Source organism: Suillus plorans (genome assembly GCF_016647745.1).
Source record: "Suillus plorans strain S12 chromosome Unknown HD556scaffold_88, whole genome shotgun sequence".
Taxonomy (NCBI): Eukaryota; Fungi; Basidiomycota; class Agaricomycetes; order Boletales; family Suillaceae; genus Suillus; species Suillus plorans.
This window is the reverse complement of record NW_024537472.1, coordinates 72,313-100,175: the sequence shown is the minus strand read 5'-3', so window position 1 is coordinate 100,175 and position 27,863 is coordinate 72,313. Positions and strand designations below refer to the sequence as shown.

The window sequence follows — 27,863 nt, the reverse complement described above, 5'->3', positions numbered from 1 at the left end:
GTGCTTTGGATGTGCATTGGTGCATGCATCCTCAGTTCCGTCGCTCATCCTCCGTCTATCCATTCCATGTCCGTTCAGTTTGTCAGTGCATATTCTTATCATATTTCTGTTTATTCTAACATATCTCTGGTGCTTGCGCACACATTCTGTATGTTGCATTACGGACCCTTATTGCATGTTATAACATACTCACTTCATCTCCCATTTTGCTTTAGCACTTGACAGTGCTTAAACATTACTTACATAGAATATATATACTCCCGCCTTGCTGTATAATGATCATCTTTCCTCCCACACATCGTTGGATTTTAAGTCTGAATCTCTGTCATATCCGCCGATTGACATTAAGTATCTAAGTATACACGAGTGCCCGCCATCGCACCTTACTAGAACCTCTGTCCGTTTGTCTTCTGACTCATCTAGAGTCGCTTTGCTCCAATCAGCCGCACATGTGCATCACATCCACTCGGCAACACTCTCACTCTTTTGCACTTCGCTCATTGTCATGCACCTTACCAGGCTTGACCAAGCACCTGGTTCAGTGTTTTCCCTCCTTTTATATACTTAGAGGAACCTTCTCAGTAGCAATCCCCTTGGGCCGACATTGGCTCGTGCACAGAGGACTACTTGAGTATATCTCATGCCACCCTATTACCTCCCCTTTACATTCCTCATCTACAGTGGTTCAGGAGGACTGATAGCAGGAGTTGAATCCATGGAAGGTCCGCGGCAACTGCAGAAGATGGGTGAAGGTGTGCCTGAGCGGAGTAGAAGCTTGCTGCAAATAATGCAATAGATCATAGGAAGGGACAGATTAAGGGGAAAATACATGCAACATGCACTAGCTTGCTGTGGAGGCCAGCTACCTCCTTCGCCATGAAGGATGCACCTGCAGCTTGCCAGCTGCTGATTAACTGCTGCACTTTGAGGAGCTTCTCCTCTGGGAGCGAGACAAGCTTGCAGTCGAGATCCCAGTCGAAAGCGATATTTCTCTGAATCACTGCAAAACAGTGCAGCTTCTTGAGACTCCATGGAATGCTGCAGTAACTTGTTAGTGCTATGAATTCTGCCTCGGTCCACGACTGATGTGGGAGTCTGATAACTAAGAAGTCATCTACCCATTTTCAAATCAACTCGAAACCTGCCTTGTTGTATAATGCCATGAGCATATCTGCCACAGAGCCGAAGACACCAGCGCTGGAAGAGAGCCCAAACATGAGGGCACGTTTATGTAAACGATACCTCTCCAAAATATGCAGAGAGAGTTCTGCTGCAAGGACAAGATAGGAACAATGCAATAGGCTAAGGAGACATTGAAGGTTGTGGCAACACAACCAGGGGGTAAAGAGAGAATGAGGGTGGCAGTGTCGTTGAAGGTGCCCCAGACTGTGGGGAAATCATCCGAGTTGATATCTGCATTCACAGAATGAATATCGGATAGATCGTGGAGATAGGAAAGATCTTAAACAATTCAAAATTTGCTGGAGTTGGGCTTGGGCACTAAGCCCAGAGGTGATGTACAGAATGGGCCAATTAAAAGTTCTAATTCCGAAGGGATTGATCGGTTTTCTGTCGTATTAGCCAGTCAATTATATTCAAGCTTGAAGGACTTGCACGCACCCAATTCAGAAGAGTTTTAATGAGCGCTCTCTTCATACTCGCCCTCCTGAGATTTCTATCCTGGCATAGATGGTAGAGGACAGGTTTAGTGCAAGCATCAAGGGCAGCAAAGGTTCCCGCGGCGAGCGCCCCGACACCTTTCTGCATGCTTTCATCAGATGGCCTCACAATGCTTTTGGTCCCTTCTCCTGAAATGGTTTCGCCATCTTCTAAATCTACATTCATCCACCATGCCACTTGACAGTGATATCTGAGAATGCGCAAATATAGGATGTGCATGGACTCGACAACTGTGAAAGAGATTGGATCCCAATATGGGAGTTGAAGGAGTTCGGTCAAATGGACTCCAAACTGATCGAAGATGCACTGCCTCTCCTCAGGCATAGCAGCATCTCAGTATGAGCAGGCATGTTTACAATGAGTCTCGACATTGCAAGGAGGCCACTGGCTCCAATCCAAATTGTCGATATCATAGAGAGGGAGTAAGCAGTAGGAACAAAAGAATTTTGAAGTGATACCACTGAACCCTGCAACCTGTTTTGCAGCTGGAAGGTCGCACACGATTGGTATGAGGGAGATTCAGATAGCGCAACCAGCCGGATACTTTGCTGTGCGCGAGAAGATAATGCCAGGGTCCCAAAACGGTAGGAGATTGTCCATGAGGAGTTTCAGAAAATGATTGATCTGATTGGTGGAAGGTTTTGTTGGGCCTGGAATGATGCCAATGAGAAACATGTTCTTGGGCAGGTAACACAGGTCTGGTGGAAGATTCAAGCATACCATATACATCCCTGTTACTGTCACATTCTGTTTGGTGACTTTGTTCTGAAACAGATTGAAGCTGTCAACTCCTAAACTAAACACATAGTGCCTCTCCCGAATTGATGGACTAAGGAAGGGTTTACCATCTGGCCCAGGAAACTGACAAAACGTAGACGCATGCCAAATGTCCTCCATGTCCTCCCCTTCGTGATGGTGAGCAGCGGAGTCTATGAGGTCTTCGACACTAGGACGTGAAAGGAAACAACCCATCCACTGTTTCTGGTCTTAGTGCAGATATGTACGGATTGGATGTTGGACTTGATTTCCACAGATGATACACATTTTCCAGAGCTTTGTGTGGCATGGCTGGCTCATAGGAGTTGGTTGATGCATACAAAAGAGGGGGAGAGGGGACATATCATATAAAGCAAAGCATGCTGGACAACAGATGTAGGATTGAGTGCGAGGCTCTAGCTCGAATGATCCTATCACAGTGTGCAGGTCCCTTGGAATATTCTGCGATAGCGGTGTATCTGTTAAGATGGGAGTGAAGTGGGCTGCTTCTAGAGGCTACTGAGAGACCAGAAGAGATCAGAGGTACCTAGAGTCCAGAGTAAGTTGCCAAAGAGGCAGGGAGCACTGGACTCTGGGATATGGGCGACATATGGTAAACAAATGTAAACAGACAAGCCACAATCAAAGAGTAAGTAATAACTCAACCTAGGGACGTCCTAGGGAAGTCAGGAAGTCATGTAAATGGTAAGTAAAGTGTCAGGAATAATACTATGAGTATGAAGGCACAATAAGACACATAAAAGACATAGAAATGTGTACTGTAGAGGTGAATGATCATATAACTAACAGTATCTGTTGAACATGGATCTGAAAGGCAAACTATGCTCTGCAGGCAAACAAGTAGCAGTGACGAAGCCTGGCGAGGTAGTCCACATACGAGGTGCATAAGGAGAATTGTCAAATATACCAACAAGAGCATGGGATGCCAGGAAGCGTGAGGGGCATTAAAATATGGATCTAGCCAAAATGTACCGTTACATTAGCACTAAGTAGATGATAGACTGCGTAAACAACTGACCTGTGTTAATAAACATATCAGAGTCTTCGTCGTTGTCACCTTTCTGCTGTCTTTCCCACTCCTTCTCCTTGAGATCATTGGCACGATTGAGTTCCCTCACGATGCGCTGAATAAGGGCATCTTTTTCCTTCATGATTTCCCCAACATTGTGAGTTTCTATTTCAAGCGCCTCCTTCATTGACATGGTGAGATTGTTCTGGAGTGTGAGCAGAGATTGATTCATAGGGTGACGGGGCTCTAGCGCTTGCGGACCAGAGTTGACAGCAAGAAGATTATCATGGTCAAGACGCACATATGGCCCATCGATCGTAGGATGCCCAGCAAATTTCAGGAGACCTTTGAATGAAAAACTGCAAACAAAGTGATTGATTCTGGAATGCAAATGATGCAGGTTGGTAACAGATGGGTGTTGTGACTGATCATGAACGATGGGTCTAGTATTAGCTACCATGGCATGGTTTCCAGTGAGGTTCAGCTCCACAGGCAAAGCAAACCCCCGGGGTGAATTCGGCACAGAAATTTTGCCAACTGGCTGTCCGTTCTCATCCAGGTTGGCACGGTCCAGTTCACGACGAAGAGCTTCTTCTCATTTGTGCCTGTAATACATTGTCGCATTCAGCCAACATCCCGGCTTCACACTGTGAGACTCGGCGAAATCAGACTCTGTTTCCAGCTCCTCGTGAACACATTGGCAACACTGACAGAAGTGAAGCAATGACGTATCATAGGGCGAGGGTCGGGTATTTATCGCTGCCCTTCCCTCAGAAAGGAACAGTTTTGTCATATCTAAGCACAAAAATATGAGAAGGCGGAGAAGAATGTGTAGCACAATACGAACCCACCCTCAGTTATTGGGCAATCAATCACATTAATATCCATCAATGCCACTCTTCCAAGTTCACGATAGAGGCGGGCTTAATTAGCAAATAAGTTCAAGGGCAATCAATCATAATATCTGCGATGCTTACCACTCATTCTGTGCTTTCTCGGATCTTTGACAATAGTCGTTTTAACACTGTTGATCGATCTTGATGTGCCAAACAGATTTAGGCGGTTTGACTTTCAACAGAAAGGCTGCTAATTCTATTGATACAGCCTGCAGGTGACATCTGGTACAGCCATACGCCTGGGATACTTGCAATGCTTAGGCCTACCTATGGAACTGTTGGTCACTCTAGTTCTTTGGATCCAAAAATAAGTGCGCTGCAGATCAGTGCTCAGTAAACATTAATCAAGATTGCTCACAGTCACTGAAATCCTCACCAAAGGCAGTCGCTGTAAACAATGCGAAAACTCCACCAGCACCGAAATGGCCAGGCTGGGGTAGATGCAGATTGCTGAAGCAGAGATCATCTGATACTGTATAATCCATCAGTGCGTCAAGATAAAGTCTGCTGATGGAACATAACCTATTAGTCCTGAGGAACCAGTAGCCACGGAAGCAATCTCAGGCTTCTTGTGAGGTGGTTATTCATCACCTGATCATTCATCATTGGCTTCACTATCATTAAGATAATGCTTAGCTGGGATACTGGTGCTATGCTTCAGCATTTTGACGCTTTCTGTTTTCGCCTGAAACATGTCATATGCTGAGAGTTGCCAGTGATGAACAGAAAATAAACTTCTACTAAAGCTCCTTCCAAAGCTCTGTTAATAACCAAAGGTGCGATAGGCTTTTGATCTTCGAAAACAGGGAGAGGAACAGCACGATCATCGAGTGTATTTGATGTGATAAATTTGTTTTCATAATTAATAGGAATAGATTAATTGTTTGTGGTTTCATCCATTAATTGAGTATTGGGTAGTTGTTGACCATGAGGTGAGTTGACTTCTACACCAAAATATAATCGCCATTTTATGTAAGTAAGATGAGGTCACTCACCCTTGGTTCAAAGACGTTAAATCAATACATGCACCTGATATATACACGGTTTCGCTCGAATCAGACTTCTTGAGCAACAAACAGACAAAGCAATCCCACCATTATTCCCACCCTTGTGATCACGACATTTTCACATATTATGCCAGAGTCAAGGGGATCCTGATAGAGATATTTTTGGGGTGAACAAAGAACATGAGGTTTGATCCCCATCCGAGGATTAAGCAATTACGATTGATCGGATATCTAGGATGTGCAATGCGTGAATGGCCAACAAAGACTGACAAAGTGACTAACAATATAATAGGATGGAGCTTGATTGTGACGATGGATACACCAGGCTGGTGTTCTAGAGGAGGAAAGCTGATGCATGTTTGTGTTGTGCTGTCTAATTACTCTAACCTTCGGTACTCTAGGACCCCGAACACCTGAGACCCCTGACCCTCGCTTGCTATCACCCTAGTACTACAACAATCGGATAGGACTCAGCATATCAAGGTTGGGTTGGGGTTAAAACTAATAGTCACTGTTCGAGAGAAGAGTCCAGGACCCCGTCTAGAGGCAAAGTCTTTCTTTATCTATATGATTAGTCAGGTTCAGACTTTACCCAAACATCTGGACTCCGAACCTCAGATCTGCAATGCATCTTCCAACAGCCACATGCAACAGCCACACAACATCTGCTGCCCATGGTCCCCAAAGTGGCTAGGAAGGAGCCTGGTGGATTCCTCAATGATGTCCTAGCACTTGTTTCACAATCAATTATCACAGAGCAGACAAGAAGAGACCTCAAAACGAACCTTCCAATAGCAACTTCCTAGTAACCGCGACGAACTGTATTCCAATAGCATCCAGAGATGAAGAAGAAGCATGATGCCAGTGTTCATAAAGTTCCTATTCGCAAAATCCTTGGATAGTCGAGTATTTTATGTCGACAGAGGTATGTATCATGCCTCTATCGAGATACACATAGGACTCTCCTACTGCTAGTCTGTTACTGCTAAAGTGATAAACATTTGTCATAGTTTACTTGTCAGCAGGAAATACATGTACAGCACCCCGATGATGGCATCCCAGCATAGTGACACCGTTGATCTTGTATAGTATAGGAGCCTCAAAATCCTGTCAGGTAGTATGCCTTACGGACATAGGCCAAAACTCGTATGATATCCGCAACTGTGAGTTAGAGTAATCGGCTTGTATGTCTGACTCCCCTTATCCGCCCACTCCAGAAGTTTAATCGACTACATGGCGATTTGTTCACAGGTGTGCAATCGAGTCTTGTCACTCTTGATATTGAGCCTTATAATCTTCCAAATTCTGTCAGGCTGGCCAATGAGGAAGTCTGCTGGAGGGATCTGCGATATACCTTGCAATGCTCAAGCTCAATGGGAAGCACTCCTGGCTGGACCAATATTTTATGCTGCCGACTTTGAGACAGCTAAGATATTTATCGTCTCTGAGGGAGCAGACCCACTGACATGCATGCCAGCCCGAGATCAAGGATGTCCATACCGTGAAAATTGAGTTCAAGCTGCGAACGCTCAATGATTCTTAGTCAGCACTTTGGCAGATGGACAAGGCAAGTACAGCACTGGGACACAGGATTGAATGCTGATATTGAAAGCAGAGGCTCAGGCTAAGATGACTGGGGCATCCGTGTAGTTCATTACTTGTGTTTCATCTTACGATGTCAGATGTAGGCATGGATAAAGAGGCTGCATCCACCTATCATTCAACTGCTTTTTTGCCAGTGTTCTAGTATCATTGTGTCTGTCTATTTGGCCTCTGTAACTTACTTATGTGTTGCCCTACTTGGTCTTGAACCCACTAATGGAAAGTGTGAGTGAGCGATACAAATCAATGGGCTCAGGGACTGGGCAATGGATGCGCCCAGAACGGTATTGGATCTGTGCGGTTCCATTGGACTTCGAGTAGATAGAGGTTCATTCATAGTGGCATTGACATTGCGTTGAGCGCAGGCTGCCAGAAGATACGAATAAACTTCTGTGAGACTTTGAAAAAATTGAGGAATATTGCAAGCTGATGATTCATGGTTCTCTGCCACGGCAATAGATCACTGCCAGGCAATCTACCAGGATGATCAGCCATTGGGTCCACAGGAGCCTTTCAGGGCATCAAGTTTGCCTTTACAAGCGCAATTTGGAGGATGGCACTGATATTGATCGATGATCTGCAGTTGATGTAACAAGATTTCCTCCATGATATAATGAACTACTCCTTGCTGATTGAAGCCAATCGTACAGCCATGTAGCATGGGCTGCAAGGAAACTCGAGGCTGTCCCTGGATACGACAGTCCTAAACGAACAGCAATTGCAGGACAAACACTAATTCCTACATTCAAAAATATTACAACTCCCGCAAAGCATGACACTTCGTCAAGGATGTGCACGACTCCTAAATTCCATAGCAATCTTTCTTGCTGCCTGCCAAAATCCTCACATCCCAAGTTCCAAGCCATGTTAAACTCACCTAGTAGTATAAAAGGCCATGATTGAAGCGAGTGATGAGAGCATGGTCTGGACCCAGTGCCAGGTAAAAATGGATGACGAGGTTAAAGCCTCAAAGGCTCAATTGGTGAAGCAGTGTGAGAATTCTAAAGTTTCCACGATTTTTCTTTCCATGGCATGGGCCTGTTGTGAGCTGTAAACGAGGGCAGGAGAAGGATGCAGCAGACTGAGGACGGAGCTGCACTACTACGGTGAAGGTACAACAATTCAGATGGTGAGTCTGAACAATGTTGGGTCTTGCAGAACCTAGCTGCTATTCGACCCTAAAGGGTTTCTGGACCAGGCTCAAGGCTCAGAGGAGAGGAAATGTCATAAAAACTGCTCAAGACTTAGACTCATACTGGTAACTGGTGAAAAGGTAACTTGCTTATGTAAGCTACAAAAGTGCCAACATAAGGTAAGGTAAAAACAGTCTCTACAAGCCCAGCCAGAAATGAATCCCTACAACGGTCCCAAACATCCAAGTCCAACCCAAACAAATGTTATGGCAAGAAATATCAACATGACATATATACCAATACTCTGCCACGATTGTGATGAGCCCTTTATCACGTCAGCATGATGGCGCTCTAGGATATGACAATGATGCCAGCAACTTACTGTGATCTTTTGTGAGGCTGTCACATTCAAGCCACTGATGTAAGGACCTGTACAGATATTCAGAAAAAAGTGTCTCTCACTCACACTTGTCCTCCAGATCTGAATATAATTGTCTGAATCAGCCTCGGACGAGGCTGTTGCGATGAATTTTGCCTTGTTTTCACAATATGCCTTCTCTGAAGGATCAGCACATATTCAGACTAAATGTGACTACAAACGAACCAATGCCTGAATCATGTCGTGTTCTAGGGGGTGCATCAAAATCAGTTGGTGTACTATCAATCTCAAGGTTCATACCACTATGTCTTAGTACCTGAAGGATGGTATTCATGTTTCCTGAATATAACAAGGCATATCCACAGGAGCTTCCGCACAATATTGATTTATCACCTTCAATGAATAGTGATGGTAGCGGGACATTGTGAATGATTGGGGTTGGGAGGTTGGCCAAGTGCTTGCCATTGCTGATATTGTAACAATCGAAGCCATCAGAAAAATTTGACACAATGACGGTTTTTCCATCGGCTGAGAAACAGGCCCCTCCACTGATTGGCCATCTATATTACCTAATTATTGCAATCCTGAAATAACACACTTACACATGTGTGCTTTTTGGCCATATGGTCCATTCTGGTTGAAGCGACTTTATCTGCCAGGAGCTTGAATAATGATCAATTGAGTTCCTTCCACCAGTGTAAAATGACATCACTCACACAATACCATGTTGAAAATATACTGCAATGAGAGAACATCCATTGTCACTGAATTTCAGAGCACGGGGTAAGGGTAGTAGGAGCCTGTTATCATCCATGCTTGCCATAGGTGGTGGCGGAATGTTTGAACCAAATGTCCAAGGGTCTGCTCAAATCTTAGCCTTTGTAATTTCCTACAGAATGGTTTCGATTCACCTTCAGGATGATTAAATAGGACAATATCAGTACCAACTCCTACAGCAAGACACTCATTGCAGGCGTCATAGGCCAATGTATCTACTGGAGCATTAACCCCAGTGCGAAGAGAAAAACCTTGAGCCTGAGGCAAGATAGACATCAGATACAAACCCAATGGTATCATTATTAGTACACTCACTTCTGCATGAAGGTTCATAACAGTGACAATGCCTCTTGCATCATCAATAAGAATAACATCAGGTTTGTTTGGATGCCATAGAAGTGATGTTACAGCAGTAGCAACCCTCAGCCTACACAATTCCTTTCCTAGTGGAAAATCAAAGAGCCGGATATATCCATCATCATCACCACTAGCAAGTACACAGCCATCCTGCGAAAAGCATAGAGCATTGATAGCAAAGCGAGAGTGAGGAAGATCATACAGGAAGTCGTACATTTGTCTAACAAAGGAGAGAATGACTACAACTTTCACTGTGCTTGTGAGCTTTGCAAATGCTAACTTGAATGTTCTCAGGTAATCACTGCATGCATTGATGTGCCAAAGAATCGTGATGTGTATAACTCATGGTGTACGATGAGCATATGAACTCTACCATGAAAGCACTAATGAAACCAAGGGCGACATCGTAATTGCGATCTCCATCAGGTCTCCCTTCACAAAAGTGATCATGCAGGTGATCTGTGTTATGCACTCAAATAGGTCTGTTATGCGGAGTCCTAAGAGGGGCGTCGTCCGCTAACGTTTGTGATGTAACCGGAAGGATCCAGTATAGCGAGTGAGACTGGCGACATTGAGTTAGCAGATATCACAGACACATGTGTCATGTGACTTCTAAGATGACGGTCTTTGAAGTCACTAGGCTCAAAGTGCGGACTATCTTGTCTGACGATGAGACTATCAATCGAGATAGACTTAGGCGTGAAGAGCACCTAAGAAAAGATACTAGAGACTGAAGCTGAGGGAGCTTCAGAGAGAAGTATGTTCCAGGGAAGATTGAGTAGATTCAAGTTAGGGAATCTAGTACAGGATGACCAACTACTTATACTAAGTAGAAAGGGTTGAGGGCTGGGTTACTGTACTGTAGGTATGGGCAAAGGGGAAACAAATAGGGTATAGGTATGCTGGCAACACAGCCTGATTAGTGATGGTAGGTATGTGGAATGAGACTGACAAACATTGGAATGACCCAACAGTAAAGATACAATGCACAGCATGCACAAGTCAGAAAGAATAGAAAAGGAAAGCCACATTGGTGGCATGAGTCAGGACGAGTCATAGTGCCAAGGCACGTGCGCACATTGGTGCATTATCAGAGATAAGGTCGTAAAGGGGGTGGAGACACGGGACAAGGATGGTCCTGAGGATCCGGTCAATGGATATTCGGTAGAGGAGCATGAGCCGGTAGATGGCGAGAGTGAGGATGAAGGGAAAATGATAGGGGGGCCACATGACTGATGTTACTTGTAACAATCTGTAAGAGCATCTCATAAGAATCACGGATAGAACATAAGGATACAAGTAACTCCGGAATGTCCTTGGCCTCCAACAAAAATGCCTGAGCGGGATGGAAAGTCATAAACAAAGCCCATAATGGACGCCTAGTGCCATGCAGCAGCGCATACATCATCGATCCCGCTAAATGCACCGTCGCCTGAAACAGATGTTCCACGCTAACTTCAAGGTGATTTGCCAATTGTGCAACGAACAACAAATGAACTCGAGCTGTGACAGACCATCCCTGGTGAGCCCACAATCCCGTCCATTTATTGACAACTCTAAAAGCAATACAATATCAGCCAACCAACAAAAGATGAAGCATCTGCCGTGTGATAGACGACAGCCCTCCATCATAAGGCATACCATTAAAACATTGCAATACCCTGTAACTGTTTGACATCGCCAGAAAACAAAGACTGAGTTCCATCTTGGTGATTGATGTCCATCAATAACAGCACAACATAGCATCAGCCCACGTATGAATATTCAACACCACATTATGACCGATGTCAGAACTGTGATAAATATCAGATATAATGAACCATATTGCACTGCTGTCTACACAAACATCAGAGACGAAATAAATCAAATAATCCTCATACCTTCTTGGCTGAAGACCACTTGCCAATGGTGTCCGTTAGCCTGCACAGCCCTGCTTAAAGACACTTGGTTTGATTGTGTTGCTGAACAGCATGGAGGGTATCTCACAGGACCCGTCACCCACTACAATGAAATGAAACAGATTAGCCATTGTACAGTCCCAATAGAAATCATAGAGCACCTGTCACCTTACAATCAATAAAAAATGGTATAGTTGAAGAGCACAAATATTATGAAAGAACAAACTGAGGAAGGAAAACACGGTCGTTCGTGGGAAGGAAATTCCCAACTCCCTAGTTGGGATGTGCAATTCTCTACGGACCTGTGGGAGTTTCTCATGGTGTTGCACATGCAATGCACCCAAGGCAGCGTGAATCACCCAGGTGACTACTGAATCACATACACCTTGCTCGATATATTCTAGCTACAGATCCTCAGGTGGATCACAGGAGACAATACAAAGTGTGAGTGACATATTGCAGGCAGAACACCACATGGGAAAGTGAAGGATGGAAATGGATGGTATCAGCGGTGCCACGTTAATACATCCCTGGCATATAAATGATGAATTTGCCTTCATTTTTACATAAACGAGCTGCAGGCCCAGTAAATAATCCAAATTTTACCAAGTAGATGTGGCACCCATCAGGACGTGTGAAAATTCAATGAAGTAGCATTGGCACAGTCCAGATTCCAAACCTTCCATGCCTTAATATTAAGCTAGGTCACAGTTGGACAAAAGTGCCATTGTTTTAGCCCTCCCTGTGTTGAATCATAAAGGTCTCTTTGTCTCTTTGTAGTTGCGTTCACGCTGATAGTAGGCTCACTCGTTGTCGAGCCTCTCACCTTCATTGTTCCTTAGTCCGACACATGGCCTAGGTAGTAACTGCTGACTATAAAATAGCAATCTCAGGCAATATTGACAACAATACTTCCTCTGGTTGATAGCCTCTCAGCTCAGCTAGACATGAAACACCACACTAGTACAAATTCTCGCCGTCTTCTTTGCGCAATCAACATGCCATACCAGCAGGTACTTCGGAAAGAGCGCGATATCAGTTTTTATCTACAATATGTAGAGTTGTGCTAACTCTCCAACAGCCTGTGGCAGTTCACTGTCAATCTTTCCCAAAGCCTGGGGAACTGTATGTATATCTGAGTTCTGCTGTATCTAGGCGGGGATTAGACGTAAGCAATTCAAATATTTTGGCAGGAAAGCTTATGTACTTATATCCTTAGCCATTCCCTATTCACCACCAGTCTTTTGAGGAAATATTACCCAGCCTCACGCAGTGTCTCCAAAAGCAGGCGCTGTCTCATCACAAACGACATGGAAATTCTGCACCACTTTCTGTTCGCTCCACTGAACAATCTATGCTACAAAGTCGCCCTGCTTCAATGAACCCAGATTCCTCTCAGCATCCATCCCCTCAATTTTGTGGTCCAAATAACACCCCAATACAATCCCAAACTCTGGCTTCCCCGGGTTTCCATGTCTGCAACCTATCATTGACAATGACATCCTGCTCTCTGTCCCCTCGAGTGATTACTGATAATCTTGCCTCTGGAGCCCAGGAATCACCAAAATCACGCCTTCCAGTTGTACCCATTGAACATCAACTCATTCCTGATGCAGGGTTGTCCACCTCAACTGACAATTCAACTTTCAATCACCCTCAGAGCACTGCCTCTCAGTACAGTGCCTGTCGCATTGAGCATAAAATTTGTGGACTTGATCAAGTCATGCATTGGTATGATTCCCGCAGCTGTGAACCTCTGCTTGCTCCCCCGCCTTGTGAGTCGCTTGAGTGCGGGGACCTCTACATCCATCAGTCACTTTCTACACCGACTACACATCAGATGTGGATATGGAGTGCTCAGCAGGCCTGGGAGGATGCTCAAGAAAACCAAGTTCATCCTCTTCTTCCAATGCATCGCCTCTGGTTCAGTGCAACTGGAGAACCTCGCTGGGTTACTCAAAAGACAATAAGCATGTACAAGGGACACCTGAAGGTTTCAGGGAAATTAAAGTTGAATCAGTCAGGGCAAAGTCTGAAACTATTTGTTCCTGTGTTAGTGTCGAAGACCCTACGTGCGATCAATGTGTAGGGCTTAGAGATCTGCGTCATTTATTCCTACCCTCTCGGCCATCTGTGGTACATCAAGTGTGAACAACACATCCGGGGCGCAATACTGCACCTCCGAGTCCCACTTCTTCGCCTCTTTACAACCTAGTACTTCATCCATTGGCTCATGTTGCAGTTGCTGTATTTTCAATTATAATTTTTATGGTCCGGTGTTCTTTGAATTTCCTGCTCTCGCCATCTCCATCAAGATAAATGGACTGCAGTTTGCAAATATCATGGCATGTACCAAATAAACAAAAGAACAGATTCTATAGTTACTGGGAAACAGGGCAATGGCCCTTCATGCAGACCTGTCCCTTCGAATTTCTCAATCATTATCTTTCATTTGTTCTCTCCACAACTGTTTCTCACTACTGCATGCAGGTCGCCTTGCTACTCCACAATAATATCCAGTGTCATCAAAAGAAAGAACTGAGGGAAAATCCAGATCGTTAGCAACATCACCAGTATAGTCATCACGATGCTTCAGAAGTTAACATTACAGACATGTACACGGACCGGCAACCAAGTGGAGCTTTGACAGATATTAATTTTCCCACTACACTTTTCTGGGGTACAGGAACAGGTTGCATGATTTGGATGGAGATTAGGAGATGAAGATCAACAATTTTACAATGTGCAAAAAGGTACCTTCAGGAATGAGGATTATACAATTTATGGAGTTGGCTCTGGCGGTTCATTTCATTGCAAGAAGGAGGCATTGGATGGATCTTGAATGCTCTGGACGATGCAGGAATTTGAAGATCACAAAGGACTGAGGAATCAGAACCTTGATGGACAAAGACTGCATAAATAATACAAATTAAACCCATCAAGTCCCAGCCTCTTACTACCAAGTCACATCGTGGCTGCCATGAGGCAGAATCACAGATGTTGATTTCATGCTCCGATTTCTGATTCCTATCAAGAGTATGAGTTTGCAATACAATCAAATCTACAGAAATGCAATGTTACCACATTCCCCATGCATCGACAATATCCAGTCACATCTAATACAACGGCTAGAAGGTGGATCAATATTCAATGATGGCAAGCATTGTCACAAAGGGCGATAAGTCGTTAGCAAAGAAACCAAAAAAAAATACCCACATGGAATCGCGAGTTGAGGCGGCATAAGTTACGCCGTGTAGGGTGTTGGAGTAGGGGGTTCTAGGGCAGGAGCTACACACCAGGGGCCTGTCGGCCCTTTCCACAGCTTAGTCAGCACATAGACTAGTTGCTAGCATGTTGTCGTGTAGCTTCACCTCATTCCAGCTTGGTCGCTCTGTCTCTGGGCTGCGGGCCCCTTGGCCTGCTCCAGTGTCATGAGGAAATGCACATGCGTACTATTGGTGCCAGGGGTAGATGCAAGGGCATTGGGGTTGTGAGAAGGTACAATGATTTGTTGATGTGTCTGTAGCGATTCTGACCCGGCGATCGCCATCACTGTTTTGCCTTGATGACGTTGCGGACAATCCTGTATAAATATTACTATTAAAAAATGTATGAATCAAGATAAACTCACCCCGCAGTGCCAGTGACAATGAGGGAATCAGATTTCACAAGAAGTATGTAGAACAATGCAACATGTTGATGGCAATTCACAGTATGCAGTATATCCAGAGATTCCCAAATAGACCAAGAGTGGTAGTAATTGGCACATTTCTGGCACCCTGTATCAGGTCAGCAGTGCAAATGAAAAATAGATTGCGTTCAACCTCAGAGATAGATCATACATTGAGCATATCGTCCGAGTCACCACCCACCAGTCATATAGAACACCAGGTCTTCCACCTTTAATCCAGGACTATCATTATTGTCGTTGATTGCAAGGATGGAATGATAAACCACCACGTCTCCCTCACACACAGTGACGCAGAGGCATGTGCAGTGGTTCCTCTGTCAAGACAAATGTCACACACATCAGAAAAGTGAAGAACAACAAACTCTGCAGGAGAAATTTTTGACACACCAAACTTGGGTACAGTGGGTTTGAAGCGACATGGTGACAGGAAGATGGGCATTCCCTCTGTATTGCCAGGACAGAATCAAGCTGGCATTCCTCACTGGGGCCCATGTTCATGGACATACATCTCTACATAATCATGAGGGCGCCAGGAGTGGACTCGATAGTCCATTATGCATTTATGATTGGTAACAGAACGAGGGGATACAATACTTGTGCAGGAAAGACATGTACAACGATAAGGATTTGGAATCAATTAACCTACTACTACGACACGTTAAAGTTATGTAATCATAGTAGTGTGCGTCCAAGGAAATCCAACCAACAAAGAAATAGTCATACATTTCTTACTACTCAAAGAACATACCCCACTGTGCAGCTGGATCTGCAGGTACTCTTCGCTCGGTACGCTCTATGTCAGCACGATGTGCTCCAGTAATATTGTCGACCACTTCATGGAGCAAAGGAATTTCGACTGGAGGTTTCCTGACATAAGCTGGACAGGTGGGACAGATATAAAAGCGACCAGGGATGATAGTGCCTGGGCCATTGCACAGCTCCTTGACCTCGGCAGTGGTGAACGGTGCTAGATGGTTGTGGAAATGCTCGGGAAGTCTTTCATTGGTGCAGTCTGATAAACGCGCCCTAATGTGATTATGAAATGATTTGACTAGGCAATGATAACAGAATGTATGGTGACATTCCAGGCTGTCAGATGAAAGTCACGCATCAGTAGCATTCAAGAATCAGGCTCAAAGGTGACTTATGTGAAAGGCCATTTGATAACCACCCAGCAAATCGAACATTGTAACACGACATCTGTAGTTCGCAAGAACTGCGCAGTAAGAGTTAGTCTTTGAATTGGCCAGCTGGTGAAGGTTGCATACACTTTGGTGTGCAGCAGTGACATTGTCTCGTTCCATGGAAGCCTTTTTGATCTCTCACTTGGCTTTAGCAACCTCCTGGCAGTGCAGTGATTATAAATGAAAAGAATGATCATTAACAATGCTTGACGTTGGCACTGAGAAGGGTCCCTATTTTAGACACACCTGAAATGAGACAACATCAGTAACTGACAAGGGACTTCACACACAAACTTACCTCATGCGTGATCTTGACCTCGACCCGCAATGATTCGTTGTCATTGTCAGTACAAGAAAATGGCCTGGAGCTGAGTAAGAAAGATTTCAACTTCAAGGGTGACAAACGGAGGTTATAATGTTTGCTAAGGTGCCTCTCACGGTCCAATGCGCTGCGAGAGGGAGCCATTGGAGAGAGTGAAGTACACGGACTGGGCGTGGATCGAGCCTTAAATTCATGGGAAGCTGAGGGTAACAAAGGGCTGATTAACTAGATTGCATAAATCATCTTAATTAAGAACTGACATGAGGCAACCTGCAGAATCGCCGCATTAGACCTTCCTTTCAGCTTCAGCTTCAGGTCCTGATTCCATTTTCGATTTTGGGCCCCAGACACTAGTTGAAAGTATGGAGAGTGGAGATGCGAGAGTAAAGACAGCGTAAAAGACTCATTTGCTGAGCAAGGCAAGAGGTATGACGTGAGGATGACTGACCTCGACAGGATAGCGTGCCCACAAATCATAGAGCATGGATGGCCACGATATCGATATGAGATCTACAAATGAGAACTTGAAGTGCTGAATGGTTCAACATATTGAGATCAAGTGGTCATCCCACGACAAGTAGTCTAGCAACAATTCTCGTTCCTAAAGGTATGAAAACAATGTCAGGGTTACCAATATCAAGGACAAAAAACCAGAACCATTCTGTAGGCTATATTCCATAAGTAACACATTGGCGGGACGAAATGCAGTGTTTCATCCAGTCGAGGATCCCTTAGTAGGTTTTTTTTGATCATCCAACTTCCTGTGATGAACAACAAGTTTATCACAGAGATAGCATACTTAGATGAGAAACCGGAGTTCTCAGATTGTTTTTAAGTAAGAACAATTATGCATTCTGGATGTGCACATCGATAACAGAAGGATTGAGCCGTGAGGAAGTATGATTGTCAAAATGTGTAAGTTTTAGATGGGAGGTCGGTGACGCCAACATTAAAGCTGTTGCGGATACCATATACTATGTGCTGCCAATGGACATATTCATATATATAAAAAGCCTACAGCAATCTAGCCCATTAGCTTTGTCCATAGGAGGCTTGCTTAGAGGCAATAGATGGGAAGTTGAAGAAAAGAAGCAGAAAGACTTGAGTAATTTGTATTAGGATCTGGTTTGATTTTGTTTGCTGAATGTCTGAAGACTGTGTTTCTTACATAATATTTTCATTATGATTGCAATTGTTTGTCTATGTTTCATAGTTGTTTACATTCATGATGTTAGTTTTCTCTTCTAGGGAAAAACTTACATAATGAGTTCACATGTGATTATTCAGAAATTGGCAAGATCAAGCTTAGTCAAATCTGATGACTCATGAACTCTCTTTCACTGCTCAATTTGTCATCTAGCACCACTATTTGCATATTGGTGATCAGATCGATCAGACTGAGTCAGTTCTATTTTTATTTTAATAGTATACATGTAATATTTGATTACAAATAAGTGGAGCAGAATATTCCAGATATTCATTTGGCACCTAGGTATCTTTCCTATGCCAAATGTATAAAAGGAGGGCCTCTTCTCCACTGAATGAACGAGATTTTCCACTTTATCTGTCTCTCACAGAGGAGAATTCCCACTTCACCTGTCTGTCACAGGAAGTGCAAGGGACCAGTATTTCCCTTAGTTAGTCTACACTAAGATTAGGTAATCTTAGTCTTGTATTTACTCACTATTGTTAGACTCCAGCTAGTCTATCACTTGTATCTAGTTATCTAGTCCTTAGGTGGTCTAGATCTGTTGTATTCTTGTTGTGATTATATTAGCAAGGATTTGTCTGGGAAAAGCTTAGTCAGCATTCCCATCTTTTGTTTGCAAGACCTTTCAGCCACAGCCTGAGGTCCAGCTTAGTCATAGGTTCTCACATCCTTCTAGCTTGAAGTATCTTTGTGTTCAGCCTACTCATTTAGGATAGTTTCTTGTATCACTGTCCATCACCTTCTTCATCATATTTCAGTGACTTCTCTTAGGATTTTACCTATATCAGTCATTGTATATTTCATCTCAACAGTCCATCGCTTCAACCAAATGACCGACTATATAGTCTTGCCTCCAATGAACAGCACATTATCAACTGAGAAGTAGAAAATCCGTTGACCATGTACTTGAGGAGTTGGCAGCTTTTGTCTTATCAAAGTGTAGTTGTGGTGTCACTGCATTTTACATGAAAATATATAAGACCCTCAAGTAGCAAGACAGCACGGTGAAGGTGAGGAATCTTGACTATAGGTGAAAACTATAAAAACCAATGGGGGCTCTACAGCAAGACCTGGATATGAGGATATGACTCGACCCAAAGGACAGCTACTGAGAGAAGTTCCTCGCTAATAAAATGGAGGAAAACTCTGTCAACTAGGCGGGCGCTTAGTAGGTGCGAGAAGATAATGTGCACGAAGGCACGCGAGAGGTGTGATGATAGTGCGTGTGTAGGCGGAGGCGCGCTTCAAGCGATAAGGAAAAGAGTCTTCAAGAAGATAGCAGAAGCGCAGATGATAATTGATAAAGGAGTATAATCTGATTTCAAGTACTGAGGTGGAATATACACTTTGCAGTATACTGAGATAAGGGGAAAAGTAAAAAAACCCATCCTAAAGAACCTTCCCTCTTTTTAAGAAGGGGAATTGCGCCCGAGAATTACGCTATGTGGCACGTCCGAGCGCGGTACCGAGCCGAGTAACTATATCAACTCTAAATATATTCTAAAGCCTAAGATAGGTGTTCTGCGTGTAAGCGCGGAAATTGGACCGATGATACATTAATTCAATGAGACTGATAAGAATAACGCACCAGTAAATCAGCGAGGACATAGGACGGATGGACGGACAGGAGCGCGAAGACCTAGGGTGAGGCACGTGAACGTGCGCGAGTGCACACAAGACTGATCCTATGGATAAGAGCTGGAACATATGGAAGTTATGTGGGTAAAGGGGCACATATTTGGCATTGAGACGCGCGAGTCTCTACAACGGCTATATCTAAGCCAGCCAAATTGTGCTTGTGGTTCGCATAAGCTAGTTCCCGCTGCTGCACATCATAGTGCATTGCAACTGACCAACCATGAGTGTGCCCAATATCAAGGACAACTAAGTGGTGGGACACTAGGGCTGACTCTCTGTCAGTGCCCCAATGGCGAGCCATCCTTTCCTCGGAAGCCTTTGCTGCAGCTATCCAATCCACAGTAGAAATTGAAAGTTTGTTTGAATGATCCAGACCTTTGGCTATGAGCCTATCAGAAGTGAATATGAACGACGAATCTTTGCCACACAGATAGGCTTTGGAACAAGCCACATGTGTTAAGGCTGTACAAGGTGTATAGTGGTATGCTTTAGAAGCCTCTTCTACTTTTGGAGAGACAGTGTAAGGGCAGACAGATGGTGGCACCCGAAATCGGTATGGTGCACGGTAAAAGTCAACAGATATTTGTAGCCCCAAAAAGGTGGGCTGCTATAAAGCAGTGCAGTATAACAAAGAAACAGCAAGAATGAATCTATCGAAAGCAATACAATGACAGACTTACAGAGGCTCAGGGTGCCAACTTTGTGCCCAGGGCAAAGGGCAGGTAAAGTTAATTTCTTAGAATCATCTATGGTGCTCGCAAGGCTTGCACAAATGCACTCTACCTCTGCTAGGTCAGCCACCAAGCCTTGCTGAGAAGGAACCACTCTGGCCAGAGCTGGATTGCTGTGAGCATTCCCTCACTCAAGATCGATGATTCTTGCCCTTAATGCAGCCAGCTCATCTGCAGGGGATACAGTGGGACGTGCTTGCACTTATCTTGAAATTCTTAAAGCTCTGTGGTTGGTCCAGCATTTTAGAGAAGAATTTGTCTTCATGGTAGTGTCTGGTGATCTTTTTGTGGATATTGATGGATGGGTCACCAAGTGCAATTACAGACATTAAAGAAGGTGGGGATTTGAAGAATATGTCTCTTGTGGCCGTTTCAGCTGGGTCTGAATTAGACTTGAACATGATATCCAGGGTTCTTTGATTGGAAGTCTGGGATGTGACATCACTGACATCACTGGTCTGGCCCATGACATGCTTCTGACTAGAGTTGTTTGAAGATGCCTGGTTCTTTGTCTGGGCTATGACATCTGTAGTTATGTGGCTTTGTGGGTGTCTGTTTGCTGGTGTGCCGCTTGAGTTCTTCCTTTTCTTTCTGTTCACTAACCCGCCCTCCAGTGACTCTACAGGTGGTTTACCTAGCTTTAGGGTTAATTTCCTTATTTTGGGTGTAGGTGCATTCTCAGAGTGGCTGGGTCTGTTTGGCTGATAGTGTCCTCCCATAGGCACACTACTTGGCACAGCAGATGCCTCCGGGATGACTGATGTTGGAAGGAAGACGTTGGAAGAAGAAATTGCCTTCTGCATTCAGACTGATTAACATTGATTTTGGGTATGCGCAACCTTGCCACTTCATATCACATGGACTCACTTCTTATCTCTTGATGCTTCTCTTGACATATTCAATCTCCATTCTTGCTTGTCCCCATAAGTATCATATCTCCTCATTGTTTGTGTACCTCAGTTGTTGATCACCAACACTGAGGTATGCGCTCTTGTTTTCTTGCGCTTAGTTTCATACTCACTCGAACTGTCTTAGTGTACGTTCTACAGGTACATGATAATACTTAGTTGTTGATCACCAATGCTGAGTGTACGTTCTACAGGTTATGAGCCCTGTGTCCTAAGTGACACAGAAACCGGAAACATACGGACTCCCTCTCATTGGAACAACTCAACCTTTCTCTTCATCTGCTTGAATTCACTCTGACGTGTCGCACCAATAATGGGAAAGTATGACCACATACCGGAGCTGACGGGAGCAGAGAATTACATTCCCTGGGAGACGCAGGTGCAGCTCGTCTTAACAAACGATGACCTCTGGTGTCATGTCACTGAAAACGCAGGCCCGGGCGACATTCTTGGAGCGGCTTCGGTCCTGCCTGTAGCGGCTACTCCAGCAACTCCTACTGATGTCGAGAAGGCAGCCATACGAGCCTGGCTCATCAATGATTCCAAGGCCAAGACCATCATCCTTTGCAAACTCGCACCGAGTATTCACCTCCTCATTCTTCGGAACACTTCAGTTACAGCGCGTGAAGCATGGAAGATTCTCCAAGACCACTTCCATCGTAACAACATTAGCTCCCAATTTGTCATTCGCAGGCGGATTCAGGTACTTCGCATGAAAGACGCACACAATGCAAGCAACTACGTTGGTCAACATATCAGCTGCCGTGATCGTCTCATTGGAATGGGGGCTACCTATTCTGATGAAGAAGCCGTGTTTAATCTTCTTTCTGGGCTGCCCACATCCTCTGCTTGGCAGCTGTTTTGCACTCAGCTTGAGCAACGCATGCACGACAGCTTCTCTGCCACTGTTATCAGTTCTGCACTCAGCAGTGGAAATCCCATTTCTGCTTCGTTCCAAACAAACAGTCTCACATTTGATAGCTGCATGGCACAAATCACCGCAGAGGCTGCACGCATGGTCAACACTCATCCCATCGGCACACCCGGTCCTGGATCCAAATACACTAACTCTGTGTCCACCTCTTCCACCTCCAATGTCAACTCCATTACCGGTTTGAGGAAACACAAGAACAACCCTCAAGGTATTTTTTGCCTAACGACCGGATGCGGACGAGGAGATCATGACAAGGAGCATTGTTTCCGGGAAGGTGGGGGAATGGCAGGACAGGCGCCCTGGCAGAAGAAGAAGAAGGAGACAGTGGCGGTTGCATCAGGCACACCTCCCACTCCCTCAGCAGCACCATCAGACTCACCACCTGCCATCACTGTGCTGGCTGCGCACACACACGATCTATCATGTGCAAGCATTGAACAGCTGCACAACAACATCCCTGATGTTTCGACTCACGCTAACATGTTATCCACCATCTTGGACTCAGGAACTACCAGCACCCTTGTCTGTGACCATGCTATGTTCTGGACGTACTCTACCCAGGATCCTGTCGTCGTCAAGACTGCAAACCATGGGTCACTTCACACGTCTGGCCGTGGTGATTGCGTCACATGGCTCAAAATTGGTGGTGCCCGGCATTGAGTGCGGTTCTCAAACTGCCTTCACGCACCTGGAGCGATGTTGAACCTTCTTTCAGTCAGGTGGATGCTATCTAAGGAATGGGAATGTAATTTTCAGGGTGAGCCTGCTCACTGGGAGCTTGTGTATAGACGAGAATCGCTCGGCACGATTCCCATGTCGGGACATCTCTTCTATGTCGACCTCGAGTTCATCCCCCCTCAGGAGTTGGTGCCTTTGGTCTCTGAACCATCAGAGGTATCCGCTTTTGCATGGGTTCCACTGACATATGATCTCTGGCACACCCGCATGGGTCACACTGGTGGAGAGTCTGTCTGTCGTCTTTCTCACACCGCTCACGGCTTTTCCTTAGATTCCACTGAGGCCATGTCTCGCTGTGAATCATGCATCATCGGCAAACACCCGCATCAGCCTCATCCTACATCTCATTCCCCTCCTGCCTCTCGCTTCCTCGAGCTAATTCATTCTGATGTTTGCAGACCCATCCCGGTCGTCACTCCTCACCATAAACATTATTTCATCATATTCCTTGATGACCACACCGGAGTTCTAGACCTTCAGCTCTTGGCTACCAAGGATCAAGCCTTGGACACGTGGAAGACTGTTCGTGCGAGGTGGGAAACACGTTCTGGTCTGCGTGTTGTTGCCTTCCGCTCAGATAATGGTGGGGAATTCCTTAGTGATGCATTTACTGCTAAACTGGAAGCTGCTGGGATCGAGCGTCAGCTCTCCACACGATGACAAATTCAACACTATCATCGCATCTGCAATGGAATTTTCGAAGAAGAAGAGTCGGCCTTGTGATGATATTGCTGATGATGTCACTGAAGATGAACTCCTTGATCTGGATGAGCGTGCTCAACTAGTTGATATATCAGACACCGAATCTGAGTCTAAGGGAGATGGTGACTCTGGCGCAGAGTAATAGGAGTCTTATACTGACCTGTACCTCCGACAAGTTGATGGTGAGTGTTTTTTTCATTATTTTTACCTGACGCTAATATTCAATTCATTTAAGCTTCTAACTTGCTAGTAGTAGGCTACCATTGCTACTACTACTCTTGCCAGTGGACTTGGAGCTGGTACAATGCCGCGCCCATCGAGTCACCATTGGCAGCGCTGCTGTACTAGCTACTATTAGTAGTACTACTATCCATTAGAGCCTCTTGCAAGTAGGCATGTCTTGACAGTCCTTATTATGTTTGTTTTCTCTTGTCTGCCACCCTTTTGTTCTTACTCGCACTTGAATCATGATGAATGTCTTTTGTACTGCTGCTATGGGCGCTTTCTCACTGCTTGAGTGACCGCTTAGCAAACTTTAAGCTCCTTAGTATTCAGGCTGTAAAACTTAAGAATTAAGTACATGAAATACACAGTTTTAAGTCATTATCCTTACTACTAGGTGTCTTGGTCTTTGACTTACTTTTGACTTTATATCTCTTGACAGCCTTAAAGCACAGACTTATTTAAATTTAGAGCCAAATTTTTAAACAAAATTGTCCTTAGCGCTACTGATCTGCTTGACTCGACTTAGCTTTATACCAAGCACTGTCATAGTCTAGCACTCACTGCCCGGAGTGTACTTTAGTTACTAATAAGACTGGAAATAAGAGCTGCAAAGTCTAATTCATCGGAAGACCCTACTTGTTTTAAGTCAGGGCCTACTTAGACAAATTTTGCTTAACTGTACTTAAAAATTTTGTCAAGTCATACAAAGTTCCTTTAAGTTGTGGTAAGTAATTTTATGATTTTCCTGATGCAGGCTGCGCGCGAGAAATGCAAAAGATACTACGAAAAGTACGTTGTGTTGTTATTACTGCTTCTCTCCCTGCATCTGAAGTATCTAGGCACCGAGATATTATTCTACTGAGATGTCGTCTCTCTCGCATGAACAACACTCCTTCCATCACAGCCAAGTCTAACACCAAGGACCTATCAGATGATGAGGTTGACTTCGAGGCAATGTACGTTCTATTCTCTCAATGATAATCAACTTCGTCATTAACAATATACCATAGTAAAACTTTGTCTGATTGTTTGGAGCTTATATGCAATGCAAAAAATAAAGTCTTGGCAATCGTTTCTTCTGGGATACCTGCAACATATGTCAAGGGCGTCCTCCGCAAATATGCTATGTCGTTGCGCACCAGTACCGCCGGGGACATTGAGATATCCGAAGACTGACTCAAGCTCATTGAGCCCTATTTGTTATGGGCACAGGATGGGCAAGATAAAATTTTCGACATGTGTGGTGTATGTGACGAATGGCATGCTGCTGATGAGGTTTCTAGATTCATCAGGCATCTGGTAGCTATGCTGGAGGATCTTTGCAGACTTGCTATTTCGGGTGACCTCGACGAAGCTTATTTACTTGGGGAAATGATATACCAGAAGGTGTTGGGACTGGAGGCTCCTGGAGTCTAACTACTTGTTCATTTTTAGAATACACATAATATTATCACTGCCATGATTTACCAGCAAGCACATAAGAAAATTAGGTTCAACATTTGCACTTGTATTGACTTCATGTGAGACAGAAACGTAATCTAACACAAAATGTCCAATGTAACATGTATTCAAGCAAACATGAACACAATATCTAGCCTACCGATCCATAATCAGTAAGTCAATTAGTGTCGGTTACGCATCTTCTTCGATGATGTGTTTGCCTGAGTAGTATCGAAACAACCCCATTTCTTGTTACCACTGGAAGCCATAGATTTCAACATGGCACGGATTGCTATGAGCTGGTCCAAAACCCACATGACATCGTCTAGAGCGTCTTCCCAGCGCAAGTCCTTGTATCCTTTGCCATCAGCACTGTCTGCCCACCATTTCAAGGTGGCCACAACTGAAAGCATGCCATTTGCGCCCAGTTTGTTGAGGGAGTCCCAACTGCCGTCATCTGTGCGAGGGAGAATTGCACGTGTCGAGAGTGTCGGTGCTTGACATTTTCTCCACTCCGGTTGAAGCGTGAGCCACCAGGACCACCATTGTGATATGAACGTATTGAGATCGGGTATAGTTGGTTTCCCTTTACATCCACGGGAAATCCACCAGTGGACTTCGACCGGATGATGTTCGCATCCCAAGGCAGCTTTCTCGTTCTCAAAGCTCGATGCATCCTCAAGGTGTACCAGCTTCTCAAACAACTGGATCAACCGAGGAGAAGTAGGGGTGGGGTTCATCAACTGCTGGAATGGATTTTTGAACCACGGCGGGCTGGGTGGGAGTGTAGGTAAGCCGAGCAATAGGTTGCCATCAGAAGAAGCTGTACATAATCCTGAGTGACTGATAATGCACAAGAGAAGCACCCATTACATACCATTTGCAGTGTGAGTTGAGCTAACTGTATGCTCGTCGAGAGTTGTGCTGAGAAGGGTGTCACGATCATCTGCAGCCCCTTCTGTGTTTTGTTTGGTAGAGTGTCTCATCCATGTCATGATTCTCAACAGACTCGTGAAGATCCAGTTCAGGAATCTTAGCCATCCCAGGGTCATCTCTGAGAGATGGATCAATCACATTGTCATCAAAAGGTGGGCGGGCGACGGTGTTGTGATCAGGCAGCTCGGTCACGGCGGGAGATGTGATCGCTAGAGAGATATCAGTTTAGTACGCTTGCATGACAAATTAAACAACACATTTACCAGGTGGAACAGGAGGGCGATCGACAGTTATCTCAGCATCGTTAATGGCAGAGTCAGGAGCATCATTCTCATCGAGCTCATCAATTTCTTCCGTGTCATCTGGCACTTCAGATACAGGACACAATGCTTCAGAGACATGATCCGGGACTTCAGATGTATGGCAGTTCCTCTTTGCATTGAGTTGCCTGCGAGCTCTTGCTTTGTGGCATGGATCAAAGTGTGTGACACCATAGTTTCCTTTGCGTGGTGAAAATGGTAACACTGGTCTGGAACCATGGTGTTCTTCTTCACTGTCAGTAAAGCTTGATGAAGTTGAAGATGAGGAAGACAGAGATGAGCTGGAGGATGAGGAAGATGATTCCAGTGACGACTCGTCCATCTCAGAAGGTTCAGAAGGCATGCACCGAGAAGCACGTCTCTGTTTGGTAACTTGCTGCCTTGGTTTCATTCGGTGGGATCTAGATTTGGTCGTTGTTGATTTATTCACTTGATAATTTTCCTGATCATCCTCGGCATCGGATTGATAGCCTTCCTGTGAAATAGTGAACAGGTTGTCCGAATCATCTGGGAGGCGACGGGAATTGCAATCCTCTTTAGCTGATGGTGTTTATCATAAAACTAGATTATAGAAAAGAAAAGAAAAAACATCCTATAGGCGTGTGATAGGTAATCTTGAAAAGACTTGATGACCATCTTGAATTTTGTCTTATCGCAGGTCTGCCAATTGCATGGTTTGGGATGCAGATTAACGCCCTCATGCATACTTCCAGTATGACGTTAGTTGTGTGTCGGAATGATATAAAAAAAAACATACCTGACGACAGTGATTTTACCTTGCTTCTGAGGTTCAGGTCCACTGACTAGAAGGGATACGTGCATGCTGAGAGTTTCGGACATGCCAGCAATAATCAGCCCAGCAAAAGCTGCCAGGTTATCCAGAGCCCTAACGTAGTCCTCAATACAGATACAAGCGAGGAGATTCAAACACTTACGCTTGCCTATCGACAGGAGATGTAGAAGGAGGAGCTTCAAGCTGGTCCTTCCATTCTTTGACTGCAGCTTTACCTTCGGCTTGTGCTTTATCCCTCCAATCATTCTGTTCTTCTTTGGACAGTTTCTTAAAGCATTTGCGAGTGATTTGATCACAGAAGGCCGCCATCTTCCGGCTAGGTAGCCCAGCCTTGTGCCACTTTTTGAGAAAATGTGACTTAATTTCAGTCTCGAAATGGTTTTTCAACCATCGTTGGTGCGCTTGCAAGGCCTTCGGCTTGTTTCTTCGGACACCTGAGAGTTGGCTGAGAAGTCGAGTCCATTCGTCGTTCTCCGGCTTGCCATGTCGCATGAATAACTTCTTCGAGGACTTGGCACGCTTGTGAAATGTTGAGACAGTCGAGTATAGAGAAGAATGAAAGTATCAACCAATTGT

General features: G+C 44.7%; 9 protein-coding genes across 9 annotated transcripts; 2 read left to right on the top strand and 7 right to left on the bottom strand.

The window, feature by feature from the left end:
- Positions 1 to 818: 818 nt before the first annotated feature.
- Positions 819 to 1,124, bottom strand: HD556DRAFT_1191708 (uncharacterized protein; the record flags this gene model as incomplete). The annotated part of the gene is made up of 1 exon (XM_041296185.1): positions 819 to 1,124. A coding segment is annotated over one exon (306 nt), but the record flags the coding sequence as incomplete, so codon positions are not given.
- Positions 1,125 to 1,542: 418 nt separating this feature from the next.
- On the bottom strand, positions 1,543 to 2,004 carry HD556DRAFT_1449408 (uncharacterized protein; the record flags this gene model as incomplete). The annotated part of the gene is made up of 2 exons (XM_041307594.1): positions 1,543 to 1,569; positions 1,621 to 2,004. The coding sequence occupies 2 exons, from the start codon at positions 2,002 to 2,004 to the stop codon at positions 1,543 to 1,545; spliced, it is 411 nt and encodes a 136-aa protein (XP_041154159.1).
- A 663-nt stretch (positions 2,005 to 2,667) lies between these two features.
- Positions 2,668 to 2,913, bottom strand: HD556DRAFT_1247905 (uncharacterized protein; the record flags this gene model as incomplete). Its single annotated transcript, XM_041298736.1, has 1 exon — positions 2,668 to 2,913. A coding segment is annotated over one exon (246 nt), but the record flags the coding sequence as incomplete, so codon positions are not given.
- A 70-nt stretch (positions 2,914 to 2,983) lies between these two features.
- Positions 2,984 to 3,659, bottom strand: HD556DRAFT_1313240 (uncharacterized protein; the record flags this gene model as incomplete). Its single annotated transcript, XM_041300770.1, has 3 exons — positions 2,984 to 3,028; positions 3,335 to 3,414; positions 3,476 to 3,659. 3 exons carry the CDS (start codon positions 3,657 to 3,659, stop codon positions 2,984 to 2,986), a joined length of 309 nt encoding a protein of 102 aa, XP_041154157.1.
- A 4,853-nt stretch (positions 3,660 to 8,512) lies between these two features.
- On the bottom strand, positions 8,513 to 9,833 carry HD556DRAFT_1449406 (WD40-repeat-containing domain protein; the record flags this gene model as incomplete). The annotated part of the gene is made up of 8 exons (XM_041307593.1): positions 8,513 to 8,533; positions 8,571 to 8,662; positions 8,709 to 8,822; positions 8,877 to 9,031; positions 9,086 to 9,145; positions 9,200 to 9,344; positions 9,395 to 9,518; positions 9,576 to 9,833. The coding sequence occupies 8 exons, from the start codon at positions 9,831 to 9,833 to the stop codon at positions 8,513 to 8,515; spliced, it is 969 nt and encodes a 322-aa protein (XP_041154156.1).
- Positions 9,834 to 12,513: 2,680 nt separating this feature from the next.
- On the top strand, positions 12,514 to 13,604 carry HD556DRAFT_1449405 (uncharacterized protein; the record flags this gene model as incomplete). The annotated part of the gene is made up of 3 exons (XM_041307592.1): positions 12,514 to 12,528; positions 12,597 to 12,683; positions 12,735 to 13,604. The coding sequence occupies 3 exons, from the start codon at positions 12,514 to 12,516 to the stop codon at positions 13,602 to 13,604; spliced, it is 972 nt and encodes a 323-aa protein (XP_041154155.1).
- A 1,460-nt stretch (positions 13,605 to 15,064) lies between these two features.
- HD556DRAFT_1313238 (uncharacterized protein) lies at positions 15,065 to 16,856 on the bottom strand (the record flags this gene model as incomplete). Its single annotated transcript, XM_041300769.1, has 7 exons — positions 15,065 to 15,098; positions 15,147 to 15,294; positions 15,388 to 15,520; positions 15,544 to 15,650; positions 15,955 to 16,232; positions 16,533 to 16,549; positions 16,689 to 16,856. 7 exons carry the CDS (start codon positions 16,854 to 16,856, stop codon positions 15,065 to 15,067), a joined length of 885 nt encoding a protein of 294 aa, XP_041154154.1.
- Positions 16,857 to 22,613: 5,757 nt separating this feature from the next.
- HD556DRAFT_1313237 (uncharacterized protein) lies at positions 22,614 to 24,974 on the top strand (the record flags this gene model as incomplete). The annotated part of the gene is made up of 8 exons (XM_041300768.1): positions 22,614 to 22,779; positions 22,849 to 23,102; positions 23,669 to 23,755; positions 23,830 to 23,872; positions 24,498 to 24,522; positions 24,553 to 24,587; positions 24,703 to 24,754; positions 24,809 to 24,974. 8 exons carry the CDS (start codon positions 22,614 to 22,616, stop codon positions 24,972 to 24,974), a joined length of 828 nt encoding a protein of 275 aa, XP_041154153.1.
- A 446-nt stretch (positions 24,975 to 25,420) lies between these two features.
- HD556DRAFT_1449401 (uncharacterized protein) lies at positions 25,421 to 27,779 on the bottom strand (the record flags this gene model as incomplete). The annotated part of the gene is made up of 6 exons (XM_041307591.1): positions 25,421 to 26,061; positions 26,116 to 26,162; positions 26,248 to 26,383; positions 26,438 to 27,034; positions 27,271 to 27,380; positions 27,430 to 27,779. The coding sequence occupies 6 exons, from the start codon at positions 27,777 to 27,779 to the stop codon at positions 25,421 to 25,423; spliced, it is 1,881 nt and encodes a 626-aa protein (XP_041154152.1).
- Positions 27,780 to 27,863: the final 84 nt, after the last annotated feature.